We start from the raw sequence: 21,718 nt of genomic DNA on the forward strand, positions 1-21,718 counted from the left end.
GTGAGTGAATCCTAGCAAAATTCGTAGGTGGGGAGAATCAGGCTCGTGTGGCAGAACTGCAACTAAAGCAACCATGTTTGCGGGCAGAAAAGACAAAGTACTTAAACAACCTACAATGTCTGCGGAAACAATGAGAGAAAGGGAAATGGCGGCAGAGGAGATGTTTGGCAATCTTCCAAGCACCTCGGGTAATCCTGTACAATTGCCCAGTGTGGGAACTGACAAAGATACAGACGCTAAGGCACTGTTGAGAAACCTGGAGAGGAAACAAAAACTGGAAATAATGAAATGGTGGGAGCATAGGTCGCTCTCTAAATATGCTGAAGTGGGAAGAGTGCCACGGGGGTTGGGAATCCTCTTGGCGCCCGGTTTTGATAAACCCAACCCCAATATGCTGCGCAAGTGGGGAGAGAGCAACCTAGCTGCTTCCATGAATTTAGTCAACATCTTGATCAAGTAAGCCAATATCGATCGTCTAGAAATACTCAGAGAAATCGATGAAATAAATAAGGAATTGGAGAAATTTGAAATAACGGAACAAATTACTAAAACAAGACAGGCTATAAAAGACAGACTAAAAAAACACGAAGAGAAAATAAAGTTTAGAAAAGCCAACAAGTTCGCTGGTGACCTGGCGGACTATGAAAATGGTCAAATATTTACTTTTTCTCGCAAGTTTAACACAGCAAGGAAACAACAGTACTGTGAGAAAATCAAGAGCAATGCCACTAATATCTTCACTCATGCAGAGGTCAACGGTGATTCCTCCAGTGTAGAGACAGCATCGCTAACAAGCGAATCAAGTGTTGAACTGGACAGACCAAGTGCAAGGAAAACTAAATTGAGCGTAGGTCAGGAGCTTGATTTTTTAGTAGAGGAAAGACTGCAAACACTACGGCCTAAGCAGCAAAGGAGGCCAGTAGAAAATGCAGAAACAAAAGAAGACGTGACCAACGCAAAAGGTGGAAACAACAACACAAAAAAGAAACCACAATGGCAGCAGAAAAAATAGCGCTAAATGACAATAGTGTCGTCAACTTGTCAACAGTGGAGCTAACTAAAGCAGAGGAACAGTTGTTAGCTCTAGGATTGAATTTTTGCCCAGGTGATGGTTTTAACTATGCACGTACGCGCATTGATTTGTATTGCTTCATCAGAAAACTCAAATTAAAGAAGTTCTTTGCGCTCAAAACTTGTAAAGAAAAAATTGAAAGAAGTGTGGGGCAAGAAGAAGAAATTGGTCCGAGTTTGGCAGCCTCCGACATTCCGAACCTGCTCATGCTACATGAGTTGAATGAGCAAACCAATTCTCAAACATCATATGAGGACATGGATGTGGTTACTCAAGAGAGATTGAGGAAAATTAATCATGTACATAAAGGGGCTGGGATCAGTCCCTTTAAGCCTAAATCTTGTTTTGTACCACTAATGCCTAAGGATGCTATCGATACATATCATGATATGGTCACCAATGACTTGAAACAATTAAATCATACTATTAATAAAATCAGAAAGCAGAGAAATGTGTTTTTTAGAAAACAGGATTATGATAATTTAATGAAAAAGCTTGGTGATAATCATGATGTTGTCGTTAAAAAGTCAGATAAGGGGGGTAATCTAGTATTGTGGCCAAAAAAGGATTATATTCAAGAAGCACACAGACAACTTAGTGAGGAAAGCTGTTACACCAAATCCAGCACAAAAGAGTATGATAAAGCTAAAGTAATACTACAGAAACAGCTGGCACAATGGAAAAGCGGAGGCCTCATATCTAATGAAGAGTACAAGTTTATGTACAACGAATTCCCGGTATTACCTGTGTTATACCTAATTCCTAAAATACATAAAAATGTTTTTCCGGTCCCTGGTAGGCCAATTATATCGGCCATAAACAGTGCAGGAGAAAAGGTTGGTCAGTATATTGATTTCTTTCTACAGAACTTAGTGAAGGACTTGCCAAGTTATGTGAAAGATACCGGGGATTTCCTTAAGAAATTGGAACACTTGACATGGACGGAGAATCTATATCTAATTACTCTTGATATAGAATCACTATATACGAGTATAGACCACATGCAAGGGTTAAGAGCTGTAAAGCATTTTTTGGACACTAGGTCCACTATATACGAGTATAGACCACATGCAAGGGTTAAGAGCTGTAAAGCATTTTTTGGACACTAGGTCCAGGAAATTCTATGAACACAACAAGGTCATCCTTGAGCTCATCACATGGTGCCTTACCAATATTTTTACACAACTGAGGGGTGTGGCGATGGGGGCCTATTTCTCCCCCAGCTATGCATGCTTGCATGTTGGTTGGTGGGAGGAACAGGTCCTCAAAACAACACACCAAGCACTATTTGAGTCGCATGTTGTGACAAATTTAAGATGTTTTTATGTTGTGGAAAGGTAGTGAGATTGAAGCACATCATTTTATTGAAGACATCAATAATAACTCCATAAACCTTAGATTTACATCCCACATTCATAAGACGCAGATTGAATTTCTAGATGTGAGGCTTCACATAACTGATGGAAGATTAGAAAGTAAATAAAGAAAACCAACTTCTGGAAAACATTACGTTGCATGCTAACAGCTCACACCCCAAACACCTTATTGCAAGTATACCTTATGGAGAAATTCTTAGACTTAAACGTATATGTAGCAATTAGTCAGATTTTAATAGGTGTCAGATCGATATGGTGAACAGATTAAAAGCCAGAGGATATACAAATATAATCATTAGTGATGCAATAACAAAAGCTAGCACACGACCCAGACATAGTCTTTTTAAAAATGACAATAATGATAAAGAGTCTGAATCTCCAGCTAGGTCAAAAAATATGGATACCCCTAGATTGATCACTACCTTTTGCAACAAAGAACGGAGAATCAGAGCCATCATCAATGAACATTGGCCGATAGTGCTGACTGACAGTGTTTTCCGTGACCGTTTCGCTGACACCCCAATGATTACATTCAGGAAAGGGAAATCTATGGGTACCATTCTGAATAAAAATTCCCAAGACCCGAAAAGCTGTTTCATGGTTGCAATCAACGAAAGGGTTCAGAAAATGTGCAATATGCAGGGCATGCAAATTCGGCTACAATATGACACACTATTCCACCCCATTCAGTGAATTGCCTACTCCAATCCAGGGCAATTACAAGTGCAAGACCGAATATGCTGTGTATGTTCTGACGTGCACCTGCGACCTTAACTACATTGGTAGTACGAAGTTGCAGGTGCACGTCAGAATTTTGCAGCATATAAGGGCCATTCTCCACAGTGACCCAGCATACCCAGTGGCACGGCATTTTAAATGAACTCACACAAATGATATCAATTGTCTTTCTTATTATGTAATCAATGCTATCTCGGAATCCATAATGGGTGGTAATAGGGAACGTCAACTCAAGATGATTAGAAACAAAGATCATCTTTCGTTCGATAGCAAGTGGCCCAATGGGTTAAACAACACAGAAGAAAGGCACAACTTTTTATAAAAATAAGTTACTCTGTGCTTTATTGTGTGCATCAATGTTTTGCTGTATTCAAAGGTCATCACACTCCGTAGTATTAATATAAATAAAGTATTTTCAGGATTTTCCCCAGGTAATTTTAGACCAGCTCAACAAAATGATATTGATCTAAGTATTTAGGTGCACTGGTCAAATATAACCTACTGCCAAGGAGAATGAAAATGTTCCTGTTTTTTAGATCTGTTTTTAAGTATAATTAAATTTTTTAAGCAAAGTTTTTTAAGATATGCCTTTTAATAGTTCTTTCCTTTAGTGGAATTTTACTGTTATCAATATTTTTTAATGTTTGCATTACAATTATACTAAAACTGGTCTATTTATATATTTTGAATCACACTTTATATTTGCTTTTTTTGCACAATATGCACTATTTTGCACAAGGAAAGATTTATTGATTTTTTGCTGCTCATCATGTATGCACTTTATTCCAATGTCACACATCGGATTTATCCAGGAAAAAGCTTTTATCATCAAATCGCTACAAATACAAAAATGTACATGCTGTGAGGATTTATCCAGTAATATTTATTCATCTGAATAATTTATTTATTTATTTATTCAGAATTGGCATTTTTGCACATAGATGATATAATTGCATGTATTAAATCTTTGTTCTTTTTAAGATGTACAAATCATTATATTAAGAAACAGATGCTTCCGGCTTTCCTACAGGCTGCCGTTCTTAATGAGTTTGTTTTCCATGACTATTAACATGTGACTCGGAAAGGTGAAGGGGGTGGTTACTAAATACACATATAAAAAATGCATTGGCGAATAACAAACACCGCATGTGAACAAGGGCTTTTGTGACCCGAAACGCGTCCTGTGTGGGTTGTTCTGAGCAATAAACATCCTGCCTGAAGTCCTGTGGGGTCCGAGTCGCCTTCTTTGCCGCCACCGCCGCAGCGTGGGGTTGGACGAAGCGGGAGCTGTACTTTGTCGATACACAGCTCCGTGTCACACGATTTGACAATATAGAAGAAAGACTAATTTCAACGGCTCACATACAGTGCTTTACATTGTGCATTACTATTACTGGAAGTAGTTAAACCAGACAAATCCGTGAATCAACTTCAACTTTCTGTATAAATACAAAATATCACATCTCAAATTTGCTATATTTAAATAAGATAACATTTCTGTAAAAACAATTTTCTAATTAAAATTTATATAGTCATGCAAATAGCGGGATAAATCCCTAAGAATAATTTAAAATACATGTAATGCAAAAGCAATTGATTTTAGTCATCTTCATAAAAATAATTTCTGGATAAATCCAATAGGACATCAGAGTAAAGTGCATAAATGTCTAGCAGCAAAAAACCTTGACGTGCAAAATGGTGCAAAAGTGTAAAGTGCAAAAAAAGAGTATTTCTAAAACTAGTCCTTAGTATAATTAAAATGCAGATTTCAAATATATTAATAATAGTAAAATTCATTTCTAGAAAATACCATTAAAAAGCATATAAATAAAATGTATTGCTAAAACTTCATTATACTAAAAGGTCTGACATGGGGAAATCCTTTTGGCTGCAATTCCAAAAGTTGTTATATATTTTAGTTCTTATTGCCATTAACTGCCATTGTTGTTCCTTTCATGATTTCATACTTAGCCAAGTATCAAAACAGTACCCAAGGGCATACAGCTTTATGAATCATGGTTAACAACACAGGGGAACCAATGAACAAGTTACTTACCTTCGGTAACGATATATCTGTAAGAAACAGTAGTTAGTATTAGATTCCTTACCTTAGAATATCCCCAGGCGTCAGTCTGGATCCGGAAACTTTTGCGTAACAGTACCCCTGCGCGTCGGTAGGCGTCGTCTGCAGGCGTCCCCTGCGGCTCCGCGTCCGTCGTTGGCGTCGTGCGCCGTGATGACGTCGCTGGAGTATATAGACGCCGCCTCCGCGCGCTGACGTCAGTTCTTTGCACATAGCTTTTCCGCGCCAGAACACGCAGAGCCACGTGAGAACCAACACTGGTGCCATTTGAAACTAGGGCCCTGAAAGGGATGTTCTTAACCCTAGGTATCAGTTCGCAGAACGGGGAGGATGGGTGGGGCGGTAAGGAATCTAATACTAACTACTGTTTCTTACAGATATATCGTTACCGAAGGTAAGTAACTTGTTCATCTGAAAGAAACAGGTTAGTATTAGATTCCTTACCTTAGAATAGATACCCCAGCAATACCAACCCCGGTGGTGGGTCTGCGAACCAATACAATCCTACACCAGAAAGTCCTGGAGGACCGAACGGCCAAAGAAGCCATCCCTCCGGACTTGACTGTCCAGGCAGTAGTGCCTCGCAAAGGTGTGCAGCGAGGCCCACGTAGCCGCTTGGCAAATGTCCTGCAAAGGGACTCCCCGGCCCAGGGCAGTAGTAGCCGCCGTGGCCCGAGTGGAATGGGCCCTCAGCCCAACAGGAGGCTCCTTCCGAGCCAAAGAGTAGCACGCTTTGATGCACAAAACGACCCACCGAGAGATGGTCCGTTTATGTACCGCCCGTCCCTTCTTCGCACCCACGTAGCCAACAAACAGTTGGTCATCCACCCGGAACTGGCGTGTGCGATCCATATAAAATGAAAGCGCACGTTTTGGGTCCAGACGATGGAGCCGCTCTTCATCCTTTGAAGGATGCGGAGGCGGGAAGAAGGAGGGTAAGGTGATGGACTGCCCGATGTGAAAAGCAGAGACTACTTTGGGCAGGAAAGAAGGCCTAGTTCTCAGAACCACCTTGTCTGGATGAATTGACATGAAAGGAGGTTTGACAGAAAGAGCCTGGAGCTCACTCACTCTCCTGGCAGAGGTGATGGCAACCAGGAAGGCCGTCTTTAAAGTCAGGAGACGGAGAGGACAGGAATGAAGTGGCACAAAGGGAGCGCACATCAAGAAGGTCAGAACCAGGTTCAAGTCCCACTGAGGCAGCACGAACGGAACAGGTGGATACATGTGCGTGATGCGCTTCAAGAATCTCGTTACAATAGGAGACTCGAACAAAGAATTTTGATCAGGCAGCCTTAGAAAGGCCGAAAGGGCAGAAAGGTAGCCCTTGATAGTGCCCAGAGCAGAGCCCTGCTGGGCAAGAGAGAGAGAAGAAAGAGGAGAACCTCGGAAAGAGGGGCAGAGAGAGGGTCCACAGCCTTTGCTGTGCACCATGCCACAAATCTGTTCCACCGGCAGGCGTATACCGACTTTGTGGAGGAACGCCTGGCTGCCAGAATCACATCACAAACCTCAGGAGGCAAGTCAAATGGCCTCAACTGTCGCCGCTCAATCTCCACGCATGGAGGTGGAGACTGGACAGGTTCGGGTGGAGGACCGTCCCCTGCTGCTGCGACAGAAGGTCCTCCTGAAGGGGCAGGCGGATCGAGGGACCGACTGACATGCTGAGTAGCTCGGGATACCAGTACCTTCGAGCCCAGTCCGGAGCCACAAGGATAACTTGGGCCCGGTCGCGCCTGATCTTCTTCAGCACTCTGGGCAGAAGTGGTATAGGCGGAAAGGCGTACAATAGACCGCAACTCCACTCGCGCCGAAAGGCGTCGCCGAGCGAGTGCCGTCTTGGAAACTCCAACGCGCAGAACTGATGACATTGCGCGTTCTTTTCTGTGGTGAATAGATCTAACCAAGGCTCTCCCATTGCAGAAAGAGGCCTTTCGCCACGTCCGAGTTCAGACGCTATTCGTGATCCACCGAGCACCGACGGCTGAGTTCGTCCGCCCTGGCGTTCAGAGAACCTGCCAGGTGTTGAACCGTCAGAGTCACGCCCTGACGTTCCAGCCATTGCCAGAGACGCAGAGCCTCCTGGCAAAGGGTCCACGACCCCACTCCGCCCTGCTTGTTGCAGTACCACATGGCGGTGGTGTTGTCCGTGAACACCTGCACTACACTCGCGTTGACAAAGGGGAGGAATGCCTTCAGTGCTAGGCGAATCGCCCGCAGCTCCAACATGTTGATATGGAGCCGGGACTCTGCCGGAGACCAGATGCCTCTGATCTCCGCCTCTCCCAAGTGGCCTCTCCAGCCCTGGAGGGACGCGTCCGTCACAACTACGTGCTCCGGTTGGGGATGGGAGAGGGATCTGCCTCTGACCCAATCGCGGTCCGTAAGCCACCACTGCAACTGTCTCGCAGTGCCCTCCGAGATCAGGACATGGTCGGACAGGTTGCCTTGATGCTGGGCCCACTGAAACTTCAGGTCCCACTGCAGAGCCCGCATCCGCCACCGGGCGTGATGCACCAGAAGGATGCAGGAAGCCTTCAGCCCCAGCAGCCGCAGCGTCAACCTGACCGAAACCCGGGAGAACGGCTGAAAGATCGGAATCAGAGCCTGTATATCCCGGACCCGCCGTTCCGGAGGATAAACCCGAAACTGCGCCGAGTCGAGAACCGCTCCGATGAAAAGGAGCTTTTGAGAGGGACACAGGTGTGATTTCGGCACATTGATGGAAAACCCCAGCTCGTGCAGGAGGTCTGCCGTCATCTGAAGGTGGTGGACGACTGTCTGGGGCGAGCCCGCCTTCAACAACCAGTCGTCGAGGTAGGGGAAGACTGAAACCCCTAACCGGCGCAGATGAGCTGCGACCACCGCCATCACTTTTGTGAACACCCGTGGGGCGCTGGTAAGGCCGAATGGGAGCACGATAAACTGAAAGTGCTCGTGGCCTACCGTGAACCGCAGGTAACGTCGGTGGGCCGGCAGGACGGGGATGTGAAAATACACATCCTGCAAGTCCAACGCCACCATCCAGTCTTGCGGGTCCAGAGCAGCCAAGACCTGAGCCAAAGTCAACATCTTGAACTTCTCCTTCCGGAGGAAGCCGTTGACGTTCCGTAGATCCAAGATAGGACGTAGGCCCCCCTTGTTCTTCTTGGGTACCAGAAAGTAGTGGGAATAGCAACCACACCCTACTTCTGGCCCAGGAACGCGCTCGATGGCCCCCTTGGCCAAGAGGGCCGTAACTTCCTCCTGCAGAAGTGTCAAGTGGTCCCCCGACACACGGTGGTTCTGCGGTGGCATGGCTGGAGGAGTGGTCTCGAAGGGGAGGGAGTAGCCCCTTCGGACGAGCTGCAGCACCCACCTGTCCGATGTGATAGTGCGCCAGCGGGAGTGGTGATGGCGAACCCTGCCACCCACTGGCGTCACATGGGCCTGAAAGCTCGGACTAGGAGGATTTGGAGGCTGATGCTGCGGGGGGAGGTGTGGACTGACCTCGCCGTTGTCCCCGACCGCCTCCACGGCGGAATCCACGGCCGCCACCGCATTGAGAAGTGTTCTGCGGCGCGTGGCTGGCAGCACGTGTGGGACCGCCCCTTCCGTGGCCACGAAAGGAGCGAAACGAACCCGTTTGCTGGCGCTGGGTCGAGAGACCCAAGGACTTGGCCGTGACCCTGGAGTCCTTGAAGCGCTCCAGCGCGTGGTCCGCTTTATCGCCAAACAGGCGACTGCCATCGAACGGCATGTCCATCAAAGTATTTTGGACATCCGGCGAAAAGTTGGCGGATCTCAGCCAGGCGTGGCGACGAATCGCCACCGTCGTGGACATCGCTCTGCCCAGCGAGTCGGTCGTATCGAGACCACACCTGATGGAATATCTTGCTGCGTCTCGGCCTTCAATCATAGCCTGGCCGAGCTTTGCCCGTACCTCCTGCGGGCATTGTGGCAGACACTCCGCGACCGTATCCCACAGAGAGTGGGTGTAGCGGCCCAAGAGGCATGCGGTGTTGCAAGACCGCAGTCCCAGACTCAGGGACGAGAAGACCTTCTTCCCATACTGGTCGTACCTCTTAGATTCCCGATCGGGCGGGGCCGACGGGAATGCGGTTTGGGAAGTCGAGGCCTGGATCACCAGACTCTCAGGGGTGGGATGGGTGGACAGGAACTTGGGGTCATCCGGACACGGACGGTGGCGTCTGGCCACGTTCCTATCAACAGGCGAACCTGAAGCGGGCCTGGACCACGTGCCCAAAAGAACGTCTGTCAAGGCTTCATTGAACGGCAGCAGAGGCTCCTGTGGGCATGACTGCGGTTTGAAGACCTCAGTGAGGATGTTAGGCCTCACGACCGCGACGGGGAGCTCAAGGCGCAAGGCCTTGGCAGCCATCATCAACACCACTGAATAAGCAGCCCCAGCCTCCGAGGCCACAGTAGGAGGCGAGACAAAACCAGGGTTAGGAGAATCGTCCAGACCACTGGCGTCACCCAAGTCACCTGTCCAGTCCACGTCGTACTGACACTCGCGTGACAGAGGGTCCTCAGACCCCTCCCAACCCTCTCCATAATCTGCATCCTCACCATATTCTGAGTCAATGATGTAGACCGGCTCCTCGGGGTCAATGGGCCCCATCGGCGCCGGACTCGGCGTCGGACGACGCCGGTCCGACTCCGCGTCCGGAGTAGGAGAGGGAATGGGGGTGGCGCCGCCCGGAGCCGGCGCCGGAGCCCCGACGCCGGCCGGAGCCGGCGTCGGAGTCCCGGCGACGCGCGGAGGCGGCACCATGGGTTGCCCCGATGGAATCGGCGCCGGAGAGACCGACGGACCAGCCGGCGTCGACCCTGAAGGGCCCAGCGGCGCCGGGGCCGGAGCCGCCGGCGGCGTCGGGGCCGGAGCACCCGACGGCGTCGGGGCAGGAGCACCCGAACCGCTCGGGCCCCCGGACGGGACCACCGGGCCCGCAGGCGCCGTAGGCCCCGTCGGAGGAGACAGTGCCCTCATGGCCATGAGGAACTCCTCTATCTCCTCGCGCGACGCGCCTTGCCCAGGGACCGACGGGTATGGAGCAGGCAGCGTCGGCGACCCACGCTGAGCCGCGAGGGTGGGGCCACCCGAACCCCCGGCCGCATCGCGCGAGCGTCGGGGGGAGTCGGGGGTACGATGACGACGCCCCGACTTCTTGTGTCTCTTACCTGAGGAACCAGAGGAATGGTGACGACTTCCGGAGCGCTCGTGGTGGCTCCGCGACCGCTCCCTCGACCGCTCCCTCGACCTCCGGCCGGACCGGGACCGCTCCTGACGCGGGGCCGACACCCGGAGCTCGAGTAGCTTGCGGGACCGCTCCCGTCTAGCCTTACTCGGCAAGGCCCGGCAGTCGACGCAGGATTCCACGTCGTGGTCCGCGCCCAGGCACCGGAGGCAGAGTCGGTGGTGGTCCGTGACCGACATCGTGCGGTCACACCCGTCACAATTCTTAAACCCGGGCATCCTACCGGCACCTTAGAGTTAGATATAATCAAAAACTTTGGTCAAAAGACCGGAGTACTGCTCTTCGGATCTGCGCTAACTGGCGCGGAAAAAAGAAGAACTGACGTCAGCGCGCGGAGGCGGCGTCTATATACTCCAGCGACGTCATCACGGCGCACGACGCCAACGACGGACGCGGAGCCGCAGGGGACGCCTGCAGACGACGCCTACCGACGCGCAGGGGTACTGCTACGCAAAAGTTTCCGGATCCAGACTGACGCCTGGGGATATTCTAAGGTAAGGAATCTAATACTAACCTGTTTCTTTCAGATAATAACTATCAATATCTGTTCAAAGGAAATTGTGCATATCTTCCGTGTTGTTTAACCCATTGGGACATTTGCTATCGAATTCCAAGAGGACTTTTGTTTCTAATTGTCTTAGTTGGCGAACCCTATTCCCTCCCCTCCGTGATTTTGGGATAGCATTAATAACGTAATAGGTCAGACAATTTACATCATTATCATGAATTCTCTTGACATGCCTTGCTACTGGTTAGGCTGGATCGCTGTGAAGGATGGCTCTTATATGTTGTAGTATTCTGACATGCACCTGTAGCTTCGTATTACCGATGAAGTTAAAGCCACAGGTGCATGTCAGAACGTAAACTGCATATTCATTCTGCAATTGTAGTTGCCAGAGATAGGGATGGGTGAATCACTGAAATGGGTAGAATAATGTGTCTTGTCGCAACAAAACTTGCATGCTCTGCAGGAACAAAATTTCTTAAAATCCTGTGCTGGTTGCAACCAGTTAGCAGCTTTTCTAGCCTAACCGATGATGTCAAAATCCATTGTACCTCTCCAGTTGGTGGTCGCCTTCAGGAAGTCTCCCTGCTCGAGCCTGAAGCCTCTTTGCCGACCGAAGGTCTCCATTTGAATCCACAGGGTCCCCGACGTCTCCTTGGCGCACGGTAGCTGGCTGAAAATGTGCCTCTGGTGGTGCAGCTCCTGTGCTGATTGTTCGCCCCTGCAGTGCTGACCTTAACCCCAAGAGCTTTGCTTACATACCCGAATGGCCTGCTTGTAAGCGGCCCTTGACCGAAGGCCCCCTTAGCCCCAGTGGCTAAAGATGGCCTCCTGCACTCTGCGCCCAGCTGCCCCAGTGCTGTTGGTGGTGTAATTTGAGTGCCCACCTAGACCTTGGGTATGTTTGGTCCTAACCTCAAAACTCCCACTCGTAAGTTGTTTAATTACCTGAGAACCGTTAATCCTTTGTCTCCCATAGGAACCAATGTTACGAGTCCCTAAAAATGTTGTGGAGTTGAACTTTTGTATGAAAGAAAAGGTAGCTAAACTGCAAGCCTTCAAAACTAACTTACCTTGTATTGTACGATGCCCAGTGTGGTATCTAGGCATACCACCCAGACAAGTCCATGTAATCCAAAAGTACTCCAAAAGTCATTACTGTGTAATTTAAAATGTTTTTTAACCCAATAAAAACCTGTAATAATTGCAAATTCAACCACAAATGCCTTTCCTTGTAAAGTCTTATATGTGAGAGAATATTTCACTTATATGTGCCAAGTCCTGCTTGGTTCTAAAATTAAACAGAAGTACACCTTGTTTATACTTACCTAATTGGTCTGGATTCAGTCTCAGAGTGTGTGCCATCAGGTATGATTGGGTGAAAAAATACATTCTTAACACACCCTCTGGGTAAGCCTAACTGCTCGCCCACACTACCACAAAGAGAGCTGTTAGTACCCTAGACTCTGTGCACATTATACCTTACTTTGGTATAAAATATATAAAGCCGGCTTCCTACTGAGTACATCTGTGGAAATGCTTGTTTTGGTATACATGGCGCTTATGATCTATAGTCTGCATTCAACTTTTATTGATATAGACCTCTTATGAGACTGTGAGCCGACATCCCGCCAACCCCAACCTGAACTCCGCCCTACCCCAACCTTACCTCTTTTGCTACCCCCGGGACTGTGTCCCCGACCTCAGAACGCCAGCATAAGGACCCGACTCGACACGCCAACAAGAGCCCAGAGAGTCACGCCCTTCTTTTCCCCACAGGGACCAACCAGAACATCGGGCCAGACGGACTCAAATCTCGCGGACCCCGGAAGCCCCACCCCTATGGCAGCGACAGCACAGGATAAAAGAGGGAACCAGGAAGTGAAAGTTGTCGGAGATTTGTGGCAGGAACCTCGGACTGGTGGTCGTGAAGGAGAAGGAGCAGGAGACGGAGAGCAGACGGGTGAAGCAGACGAGTGGAGCGAAGAGTGGTGGAGTCCACAGGAGGTGGCTGTAGAGCGGCCGTAACTCAACGGGAGAGTTACGGCGGACCGCGTGAGTGCCTTTAACCTCACTATTTTTCTACTCGCTAGGAGTCCCCTGTAAAGTCCTTGTATAATATTCCCCTTCTCTTTGGTATCACGTCCCCTGCACTGTATGATAATTGTATAGCACTGCACTGTGTGCCCCGCCGTTTCCTTCACGCCCCGACCGACCACTCTTTCTTCTCCTCGCCCCGTACTCCTTCCTCCCGGTACCTTCCTTTCCTCACTGTCTCTTTTCCGCTCCTTCCCCACACGCCCCGGGTGACGGTGACTGTTGCTGAGATCCTAAAACTAGGATAGGACTAACGGTCCCTTGTTTTCTCTTTTGCTCCCTGCCCTCCGTGGATACACCACGTCACCGGAACCGCCGTTGGAGCCGCCGAAGACCACAAGCTGCAACGCAGACCCGGCGTGGATCCAGTACCCTGACGCCCTCCTTGTTTTCCTTGTGTTCTACTTCTGTGACACTGCAAAAAATCCCTACTATAGCACACTACATACGGCCTCCTCGCTTGCTTTTCCGGCCCGCTGCACACCCCCTCCCACAGAGACCAATTAATATTACAATATATTTACTCCCAGATTCATCAAAGACCCGTTTTGCGAGTCTTTAATAGCGATTCATAAGGAATCGCTATTAAGGACTTGCAAAACGGGATTCATGTAGGAATGGCAAAAAATATTGCGATTCCTACATGTTCCTTATTTGCGATTAGCAAATTGCTAATCGCAAATAAGGAATAACTCCCTATTCATTCCTATGGGCCTACAGGCCCATAGGAATGAATGGGGAGTTATTCCTTATTTGCGATTAGCAATTTGCTAATCGCAAATAAGGATGCGATTTCAAGGGTGCAGGGGTGTCCAAAGGACACCCTGTAGCACCCCTGAAATGTGAATTTACACTGATTTTGTGCACACACATGTCCAAAGGACATGTGTGTGTGTAACATGCAACTTAGAAAAATGCATTTAAATGCATTTTTCTAAGTTTTCGCTGTTTACCACGAGGTTTGACTTCGCGGTAAATAGCGGTCCTAAATTGCGAATTCGCAATTTTTAAATGATTCATGAATAGCATTTAAGGAATCTCTAATAGGGATTCCTTAAATGCTAATCCTCGCAAATTTGCGAATTCTTTATTAGCGATTTTTGCATTTGGGATGATGAATCCCAAATGCAAAAATTGCACTCGCAAAGGGCCAGATTCTCAGAATCTGGCCCTTTTGCGAGCGCATTTCGCTTGATGAATCTGGCAGTTACTTCTTTATACAATTTTAAAAAACACCTTTTAAACATTTCCAAGGCAATAGCAAGCATGATTTTTGGGGATGGCCTTATTAATAGTTGCAAAACACACAAGATGATGGACGGAATGTTGCACAATGGCTAAACATTCACCCCCAGTCACAGATCTGGGTTTAATCCATCGTTATTTTGCTCACCAAGCCACCACAGTTCAGACATGGCCATATGCAAATCAGCCTTGACCCTGTGCCTCATGGGAACAGTCCAGACCGAACTGCCAAGCCATGTCTTTCCTGGACCGGAATCAAGCATCCTAGGACCGGTTTCTGGCTATCAGCCGTCTTCAGCCAGGATAGCTTTACTCCAGTGGCTTAGTGAGCAAGGGACCCACGTCTGGGCATACCCTTCCCACATAGGATGAATTGCAAAACACACAAGATGATGGACGGGATGTTGCACAATGGCTAAACATTCACCCCCAGTCACAGATCTGGGTTTAATCCATCGTTATTTTTCTCACCAAGCCACCCCAGTTCAGACATGGCCATATGCAAATCAGTCTTGACCCTGTGCCTCATGGGAACAGTCCAGACCGAACTGCTAAGCCATGTCTTTCCTGGACCGGAATCAAGCACCCTAGGACTGGTTTCTGGCTATCAGCCGTCTTCAGCCAGGATAGCTTGACTTTTTTGTTTTTGCACTTATTAATAGTTGAGCACCATTTGAGGATTTTACACCATGCTTCGGAAATAGCAAACGTACAACCATACTGAACTATACTTTTATCAGTGTTAGGTCATCAACTTCAATTTTGGTAGCAATCATGGTTTCCAAGGTGCCACGGTTTACTTGTTGTAGGGTGATGCCAAGGGCCTAAAAAGTGGTCTTGATGCTCAATGTCACCGCCTTTACCCTTTTATCCCATTGCTTTTACAGTACCTTTCAAATATTCACATTTATGACTTTTCATTAAGGAAGGAGGATTATACCTTCTTAACATTTAATCAGACACTTCCTTATGAGTGCAGCCCAGACATCTCTGTCATTTCCTTCAGAGTATTTGCTGAAAGATATTTCACGAGGTTTGGATTTCTGAAAAGGGGAAAAGTAGTATATGGTGACCTAGTAAAGTTCATCGAGTCCTCTTGAACCACAACTTCCCAACTGGGATTTTCTTTACTGCTAAATATGTCATTATTTATCACAGTGATATATAGATATATTATTCTTGGCCCAAACCAGCAATTGCATCTGAGAAGACAGCAGTTAGTATCTGGCTTCCATAGAGAACTCGGTGGCAAGAAATAATTTTTGGTTCAGCGCATGTCTTGTTTTGAAGCTATAGGTAGAGAAAGAATAGCAGAGCTTTGTGTGGATTCCCATCACAAAAATACGGTTGAAAATCCTAGGTATTCTGGCCTCTGGAGGAGTGACGTTCAGTGCACATCTACCTCACTGACTTGGGTTCAGGACCACATAACAAGGTGGATGTGTTTCTCATCGTGCTTCAGAGTTTGCACCACATGAAAACTTCTGCTAATTAAAATGTACCATTTATTCCTATTCTGAATGGAAAGTAATTCAGACGTGAATCTATGACTGGCCCAGTGTGGAGAAAAGTGTCACACACTGTCTAGTCTTAACTTTCACCCCACCTCCTTTTAGCTAGGCCTCGGCTGCTTGGCCAACCTCCCTTGGAAAATCAAGGCGGCTTAGTATTCCAGTTTTCTGTCAGTGAACGGGTACCCAGTTGACCTGGCTTGTAGGCAACACTTGAAATCTCCTCTTTGATAAGAGTGATCCCAACATTTTATAGGGCTTAGAAAAAAGCTTGTCAGAATAGATGACAGTTGTGTAATGGGGTGTAAAACTTTCTTAAACAGCATGAATAAAAAATCTATTCTGGTTATATAATGCGGACAACACCATCAGCTGGGAACACGACAGTGCCTAGCAGTATACAAAACTCAAAGTGAGTCCTCAACCTTTACCTCACTACTGCAAAAGGGAAAAAGTAACATTCAACACAAAGGAGTCCAAGCACAGCGAAGCCACCCATATTGAAATCCTTCCAATTTCTCTAAGTTCACATGTCTTCAGTCTGACCTGCCACTACCATTCATTTCTTGAAAACAATACACAACACACCCGGTATGGTTTTACATTGCATTTATTTTAAAGTGCAGCTTCACATAAAAGAAACTACATAAATAAAAATCTTCTTACACCAGACTTGTAGATATGAGTTAGCTATAATACTCTCTTTCCTTTGGGACATTCCTTCCTCTAAGGATATAGCTTTTCCGCCATACTAACTCTTAACAGGCACTGATGAAAAATAAATTAGAATGAGTAATATTTCAGGACACATGGGGTAGAGAGTGGAAGGGGGGCCGAGAAAACAAATGCCAATAAATGAGAAAAGCAGGCGAAGGAAACTAGAGGGCAGGAAAATAGAGAGGGGAAAAAAGAGGTAGAGAATGAGTAGAAAAATAGCCAATAAGGAAAACGGCAGGTAGCGGAAAGCAGAAAGGTTAGGAAAGAATTAAAGACAGGGTCAAGCTGGATTAAGGAGTGGATAATAGCTGACAGAGGTAGAACAAGCAGACTTGAGAGAGGACAGCAGTTAAAAGAGGACAGCAGTTAAGAGAGAAACAGCCGAAACGGTGAGAGAGAACACAATGAAGGAAGAGGCTGATGGTGGAAAACAAAGGACAAGAAATTATGAAAGAGATAGCAGGCCCGGGCATCCAAGTAAACAGAGAAGAATGGAACTGCTGAAGAGAGGATAGGTAAAGACGAAGACAGTAGAACCCGATGCCGTGAGTAAAGTGCATTGGTAGAAAAAAATTGAAGTATGTAGTCTGAGACATCCAGCACCTTTAATAGAGTATGGCTGAGTAATATAACTAAAACAGAAGGAAACAGTATTTTTACTCTTGTCAGGATACAGAGTACCTTCTATTTATAGAAGGATGAAAGGGACAAGCCATTTAACTCATCCTAGAGAAGAAAAAGAGAACAAAAATAATGGCAATGCCATTCGGCTCTTTGGAATGGAAACGGCTTATGCCCTGAGACAGGAAGTGGGCGTCCAGTGTACTCTTCGGGGATAGGACTGCACTGTGGATTGTGGTGCGGAAAGTTAATCTGTGAAAGCATATTCGGCATGAGAATGAATAAAATATATGTCACCAATGGATCCTGGTCACTTTCCCACTCATTACAAAAATGATCTGTGTAAGGCACTAAAAGCGGAGGGTCTTTAAAAAGTGTTCTCTTTAGAAAGGAGGTCTGCTCATATCTTTCAGCCGAGGCACATGCTTTGTCTTTCCAGGGAGGAGAGGCTGGATACCTCCTCATTTCTCAGGAGTCACACCCTTTAAGTAGACAACCCAGTAGATACCTTGGCCGACACCCGTTGCTCGCGGGCAGGAGATGGTCAGCTTGCCTGTGACAGGGGCTTTGCTGCCGCTGGGATTGCCTTCAAAGGACACCGGGATGTAATGTACTTTCCTGGAGCGGATGCTCTCGCTGTGTTTTACACCGAAGGCTGGGTTGTCCACGTGGAAGGAGAAGATGGTGGTCTGCGGGAAAACATTCTTGAAGGGGATGGTTGTGGAAGAGGCAGATCCTGCTCGGATTACAATGGGGCCCAAGGGTTTTGGAGCAACGGCAGTGCCGATAAGAGGGATAGTGTACTCTCCTCCGGTGGGGGAGGAGATGGAAAGAACAGCCCGTGATTCGCCCAGTTGAATTGGTTCATAGGTCACCTCCACATTGACCTCTGTGCCTCCCTGGGATCCTGGAGCTGCATTAATGACTTTTTCTACATGGAAGTCACTGTTGTCAGTCTGAAAAGGAAAATAAACATGTATAAGAACTGAATATAAAAAAATCAAACAATATTTTAATTCCAGAAACAAACTGGTATCTCTGATTTTTAAACCTTGCCACTCAATTTGATGGCTCTCAAAATCACATAACACTTTGTATCCTAAACTGCTCTGCCATAGTAACTTTATGACTTAGCATATTTCAAGAAGAAAAAACTGAAGCTCAAAGGTCTGGGATAACCTTAAATTCATAATCATTAGTCGCCTTTGCGGTTCAAGCTCTGTAAAGTAACTAGGCAGGTTTCACAGTGCTCCAGACGTAAACTCTGCTAATTCTTATTAATCTTGCCATACAGCAACCCCTCCCACAAAATTCACTAGAAAAAAGACCTCAAACTTGACCTGCCCCCCCCAAGCTATTCGAGTAGAGTACCAATTACAATTTGTTTCTGACAAATCACTCAAGCCTTGCAGCAACCACTTTCACCCATTAATAGTACCACCACCACTTACTTTATCAATTCATATTGATCTTGATGACCTGCCGAACCCCATTTATCTGTCACGATGACTCCCTCTGATTCAGTAAATTTGATGTGCTTAAGAACAGCCCTTTTATGACCAAAGATCGAAATACCCCCAAATCTAAGGCTTTCTTTTCATTTACCCTGCTAGAAATCTGAAATTGCAAGATAGTTATTTCAGTGATTCCAAATCACATTAACATGAGAGCCTTTCCTACTCAGTGTTACATGCCACCCATCACTGTTTTCTCTCTCCTAGTCACTCATTCATTTCAGATTAGAGCTCTAAGTTAACAGAATGCTCCGAAGACTGCAACACTATCTTCTAACCACCTTCACTAATGTTCTTCTAGCCTAAAGGGGAGAAAACCTTCAATACCTTGCAGATGTACTCTACTTTCTGGCGGGTGTAGTTGGTGAACTTGGCAGAGAGGATTTGGTTAGATCCTAGCGGTGTGCGGAAATAAAGTGTCTTCTCAGGCTTGGCAGACATGGCCTTGAGGATCAGTTCATACTGGAAGGTGCCCAGTTCAGCACTTTGTAGAATCAGGCGCCCGGTGATTTCACACGCCTTCAGAGGCTGGAACTCGAACATGAGTGATCCCTGAGAACAGAAAGGAGGTGATGCTTGTTAAGCAGAAGGTGCATGCCCAGTGTAAAAAATATCTACAAAAGATATCTGAACACCTGATCCAGAACTTATGTTGCTGGCCATTTCTTGTGATCTAAACTTTTTTCTATTTAAGATACTGCCAACTTCACTAAGAAAATAAAGTTTAGGAAAAAGATAAATGGATTATGAAATGATAATTCATAATGCTTAGAACTCTTTGTCAGCATTTTGAATGACAATTTCTGAAGTGATTAACGATTGGATGGCAGACGGTCTAATGCTTAATGCTCAAAATACATTCTTTCTCTCATTTCCCCCTTCTGTCTGATCTTTTCCTCGGTAGGAGTGGCTTCCGGCCTTGTGTGTGATTAATATTTCTCCAAGTCTGACCCCATATGCAAATTTCTCTGGATTCATATTGGATTTCAGGTTGATTATCCAGGAACATACTATATATCTTTAAGCAAATGGATGTTGCTTGGATCGATTCCAACAACATGGTCTTGGTGCATTTGCACAAAACTCATCGTGATGCCCATTAGAGCTGTACTTAATAGTTACCACACTGGTTAGCATGGTGACAACGTTTAAACATAGTCCAGTTACGAAATAAATGCATTGGCTGCCTAGATCAGGACATGTTCAGCTAAAGATATGTTTCTTTTGCCTATGGTGCTGTACACACAAATCCTTCATCCCATCTCAGAGCTATGACAAAGAACTCTGATACAGTTGAAGGCTTTGGGATCTAGCGGACTTTAATTTTGCTGTTCCCGGTGTTCACAGAATTCAAATCTCTAAGAATGGAACTTTCACTTGTTTCGAGGACCATCACTGACCTCTTTTAAAAAAGGCTTTTATAAACCTGGATTTGGTCCTCTGACATTGGGTTTAGCTCTGATTAACCACTGACATAGCTGACTGCACAGTATTTATATTTAGTCATTTGCCTTGTAAAGAACGCTTGTGCATTTATGTGGTACTTCACAGGACAGACACAATGAATCAATTGAAAACATTTTCAAACTCTTCCTCTTGTGAAAGATTAAAATAATGATTACTTCTTCTGATGTTATACTAATGCATGGAGGCCAAGAAATTTATTTTTTATTGCCACTACCTCAGCAACAAAGATTAACATTGTTACAATATGACAACACATATCAAAACAAGGCACAAAAGACTCCGATTAAAAACATATACAGGTTAAATGTGTATAACCCAAATTAAAAGAAGCATTCGACCACATTTATCAGATGTTTATGACCACATTCTTGCATAGCATGACTGGTATCCAGTTTTTTATAAGGGATGCACCTCGAAGTGAGGAGGTAGAAATGGAGGCATTTTTTTCGCCTCAGACACTGATGAACTCAAGGAAAAATGTGCAAGTGAGTGGGCTTTTAAAAGAGGCTCCAGGCGTATGCAGAAAAGAAGCATGGTGGTATAAATATCCAGTTCCACATGCTATTCCGTTAAGGAGTCAGCACCAACACATGATGGCGCTTGTGCACATAGATCAGGCGGGTTTTATTCCATCCCAGAACATGGCCATGAACATACGACGACTGCTCCGGTTGATGGACACCCCCACCCGTGACAAAGATGAGGCGTGCATCTTATCGATTGACATCGAGAAGGCCTTTAACAGTCTTGAATGGTCATATCTTTTTAGAGTTTTGAGGGCCTTTGGGCTAGGAGAGGGATTTGTGGCCTGGACAGCAATACTATATAAGAGCTCCACTGCCAGGGTGCGTACAGGAGGTGTGATATCAGAGGCCTGCGCTATGGGCAGAGGAATGGGACAGGTATGTCCGCTGTCTCCCCTCTTGTTCGCGCTGGCAGTGGAACCTCTGGCTGTTCATGCGTGATCAGGGCGGTATTACCGGGGACTGGACGGGGTGGGCCAATCCCAATTTATTGCATTATATGCAGATGATCTTCTAATGTTCCTCGCCAACTCTGCAGACAATCTGCAAGGTGCCAAGGGACTACTGGCCAGGCCGGGAAGAGAGTAGTGCTCGCCACCATGATGAGACTTAGACAGGAGCGGGGCTTTGCAGTGCCTGATTTCGAGGCCTACTACCACACGCAGCTCAACTGCAGTGGTTCACAAAATGGATGGCGGGAAGGCTTCACAATGGGAAGGGCTATGGGGTACAGATCTGGATCTGAGACAGCTCTCCCGTGTGCTGCTGTGGCTCTCCTTGAGCGAAAGAGAAGCTCCGGGGGATCTGTGGCCGATGCGCCAATGCTGGAACCAGGCTGGTAAAAGAGCCCAACAGGGACCCCCATATGCACCTGAGATTCCGCTGCTGGTTTGCAAGGCACTACCCCATTGGGGAGACTGACAGGGACTATGAATCTGGGAAGAGGCGGGGATCTTCACTATCGGAGACCACTACGAGGACAATACC

At 46.7% G+C, this 21,718-nt stretch overlaps 1 protein-coding gene across 2 annotated transcripts in view; it reads right to left on the reverse strand.

Annotated features, from left to right (window-relative positions):
* Window positions 1-16,480: 16,480 nt before the first annotated feature.
* The window catches only part of HYDIN (HYDIN axonemal central pair apparatus protein), a 3,619,565-nt gene continuing 3,614,327 nt past the window's right edge, over window positions 16,481-21,718 (reverse strand). For both annotated transcript variants that reach the window (XM_078670948.1, XM_078670947.1), the window contains 2 exons: window positions 19,068-19,292; window positions 16,481-18,182 (listed from right to left, as the gene is read on the reverse strand). In XM_078670948.1, the coding sequence (XP_078527074.1) occupies window positions 17,688-18,182; window positions 19,068-19,292 (720 nt within the window). In that variant the 3' untranslated portion in view covers window positions 16,481-17,687. The remainder of the gene's footprint in view (window positions 18,183-19,067; window positions 19,293-21,718) is intronic.

The sequence above is a fragment of the Lissotriton helveticus genome, chromosome 12 (assembly GCF_964261635.1).
Source record: "Lissotriton helveticus chromosome 12, aLisHel1.1, whole genome shotgun sequence".
Classification (NCBI taxonomy): domain Eukaryota; kingdom Metazoa; phylum Chordata; class Amphibia; order Caudata; family Salamandridae; genus Lissotriton; species Lissotriton helveticus.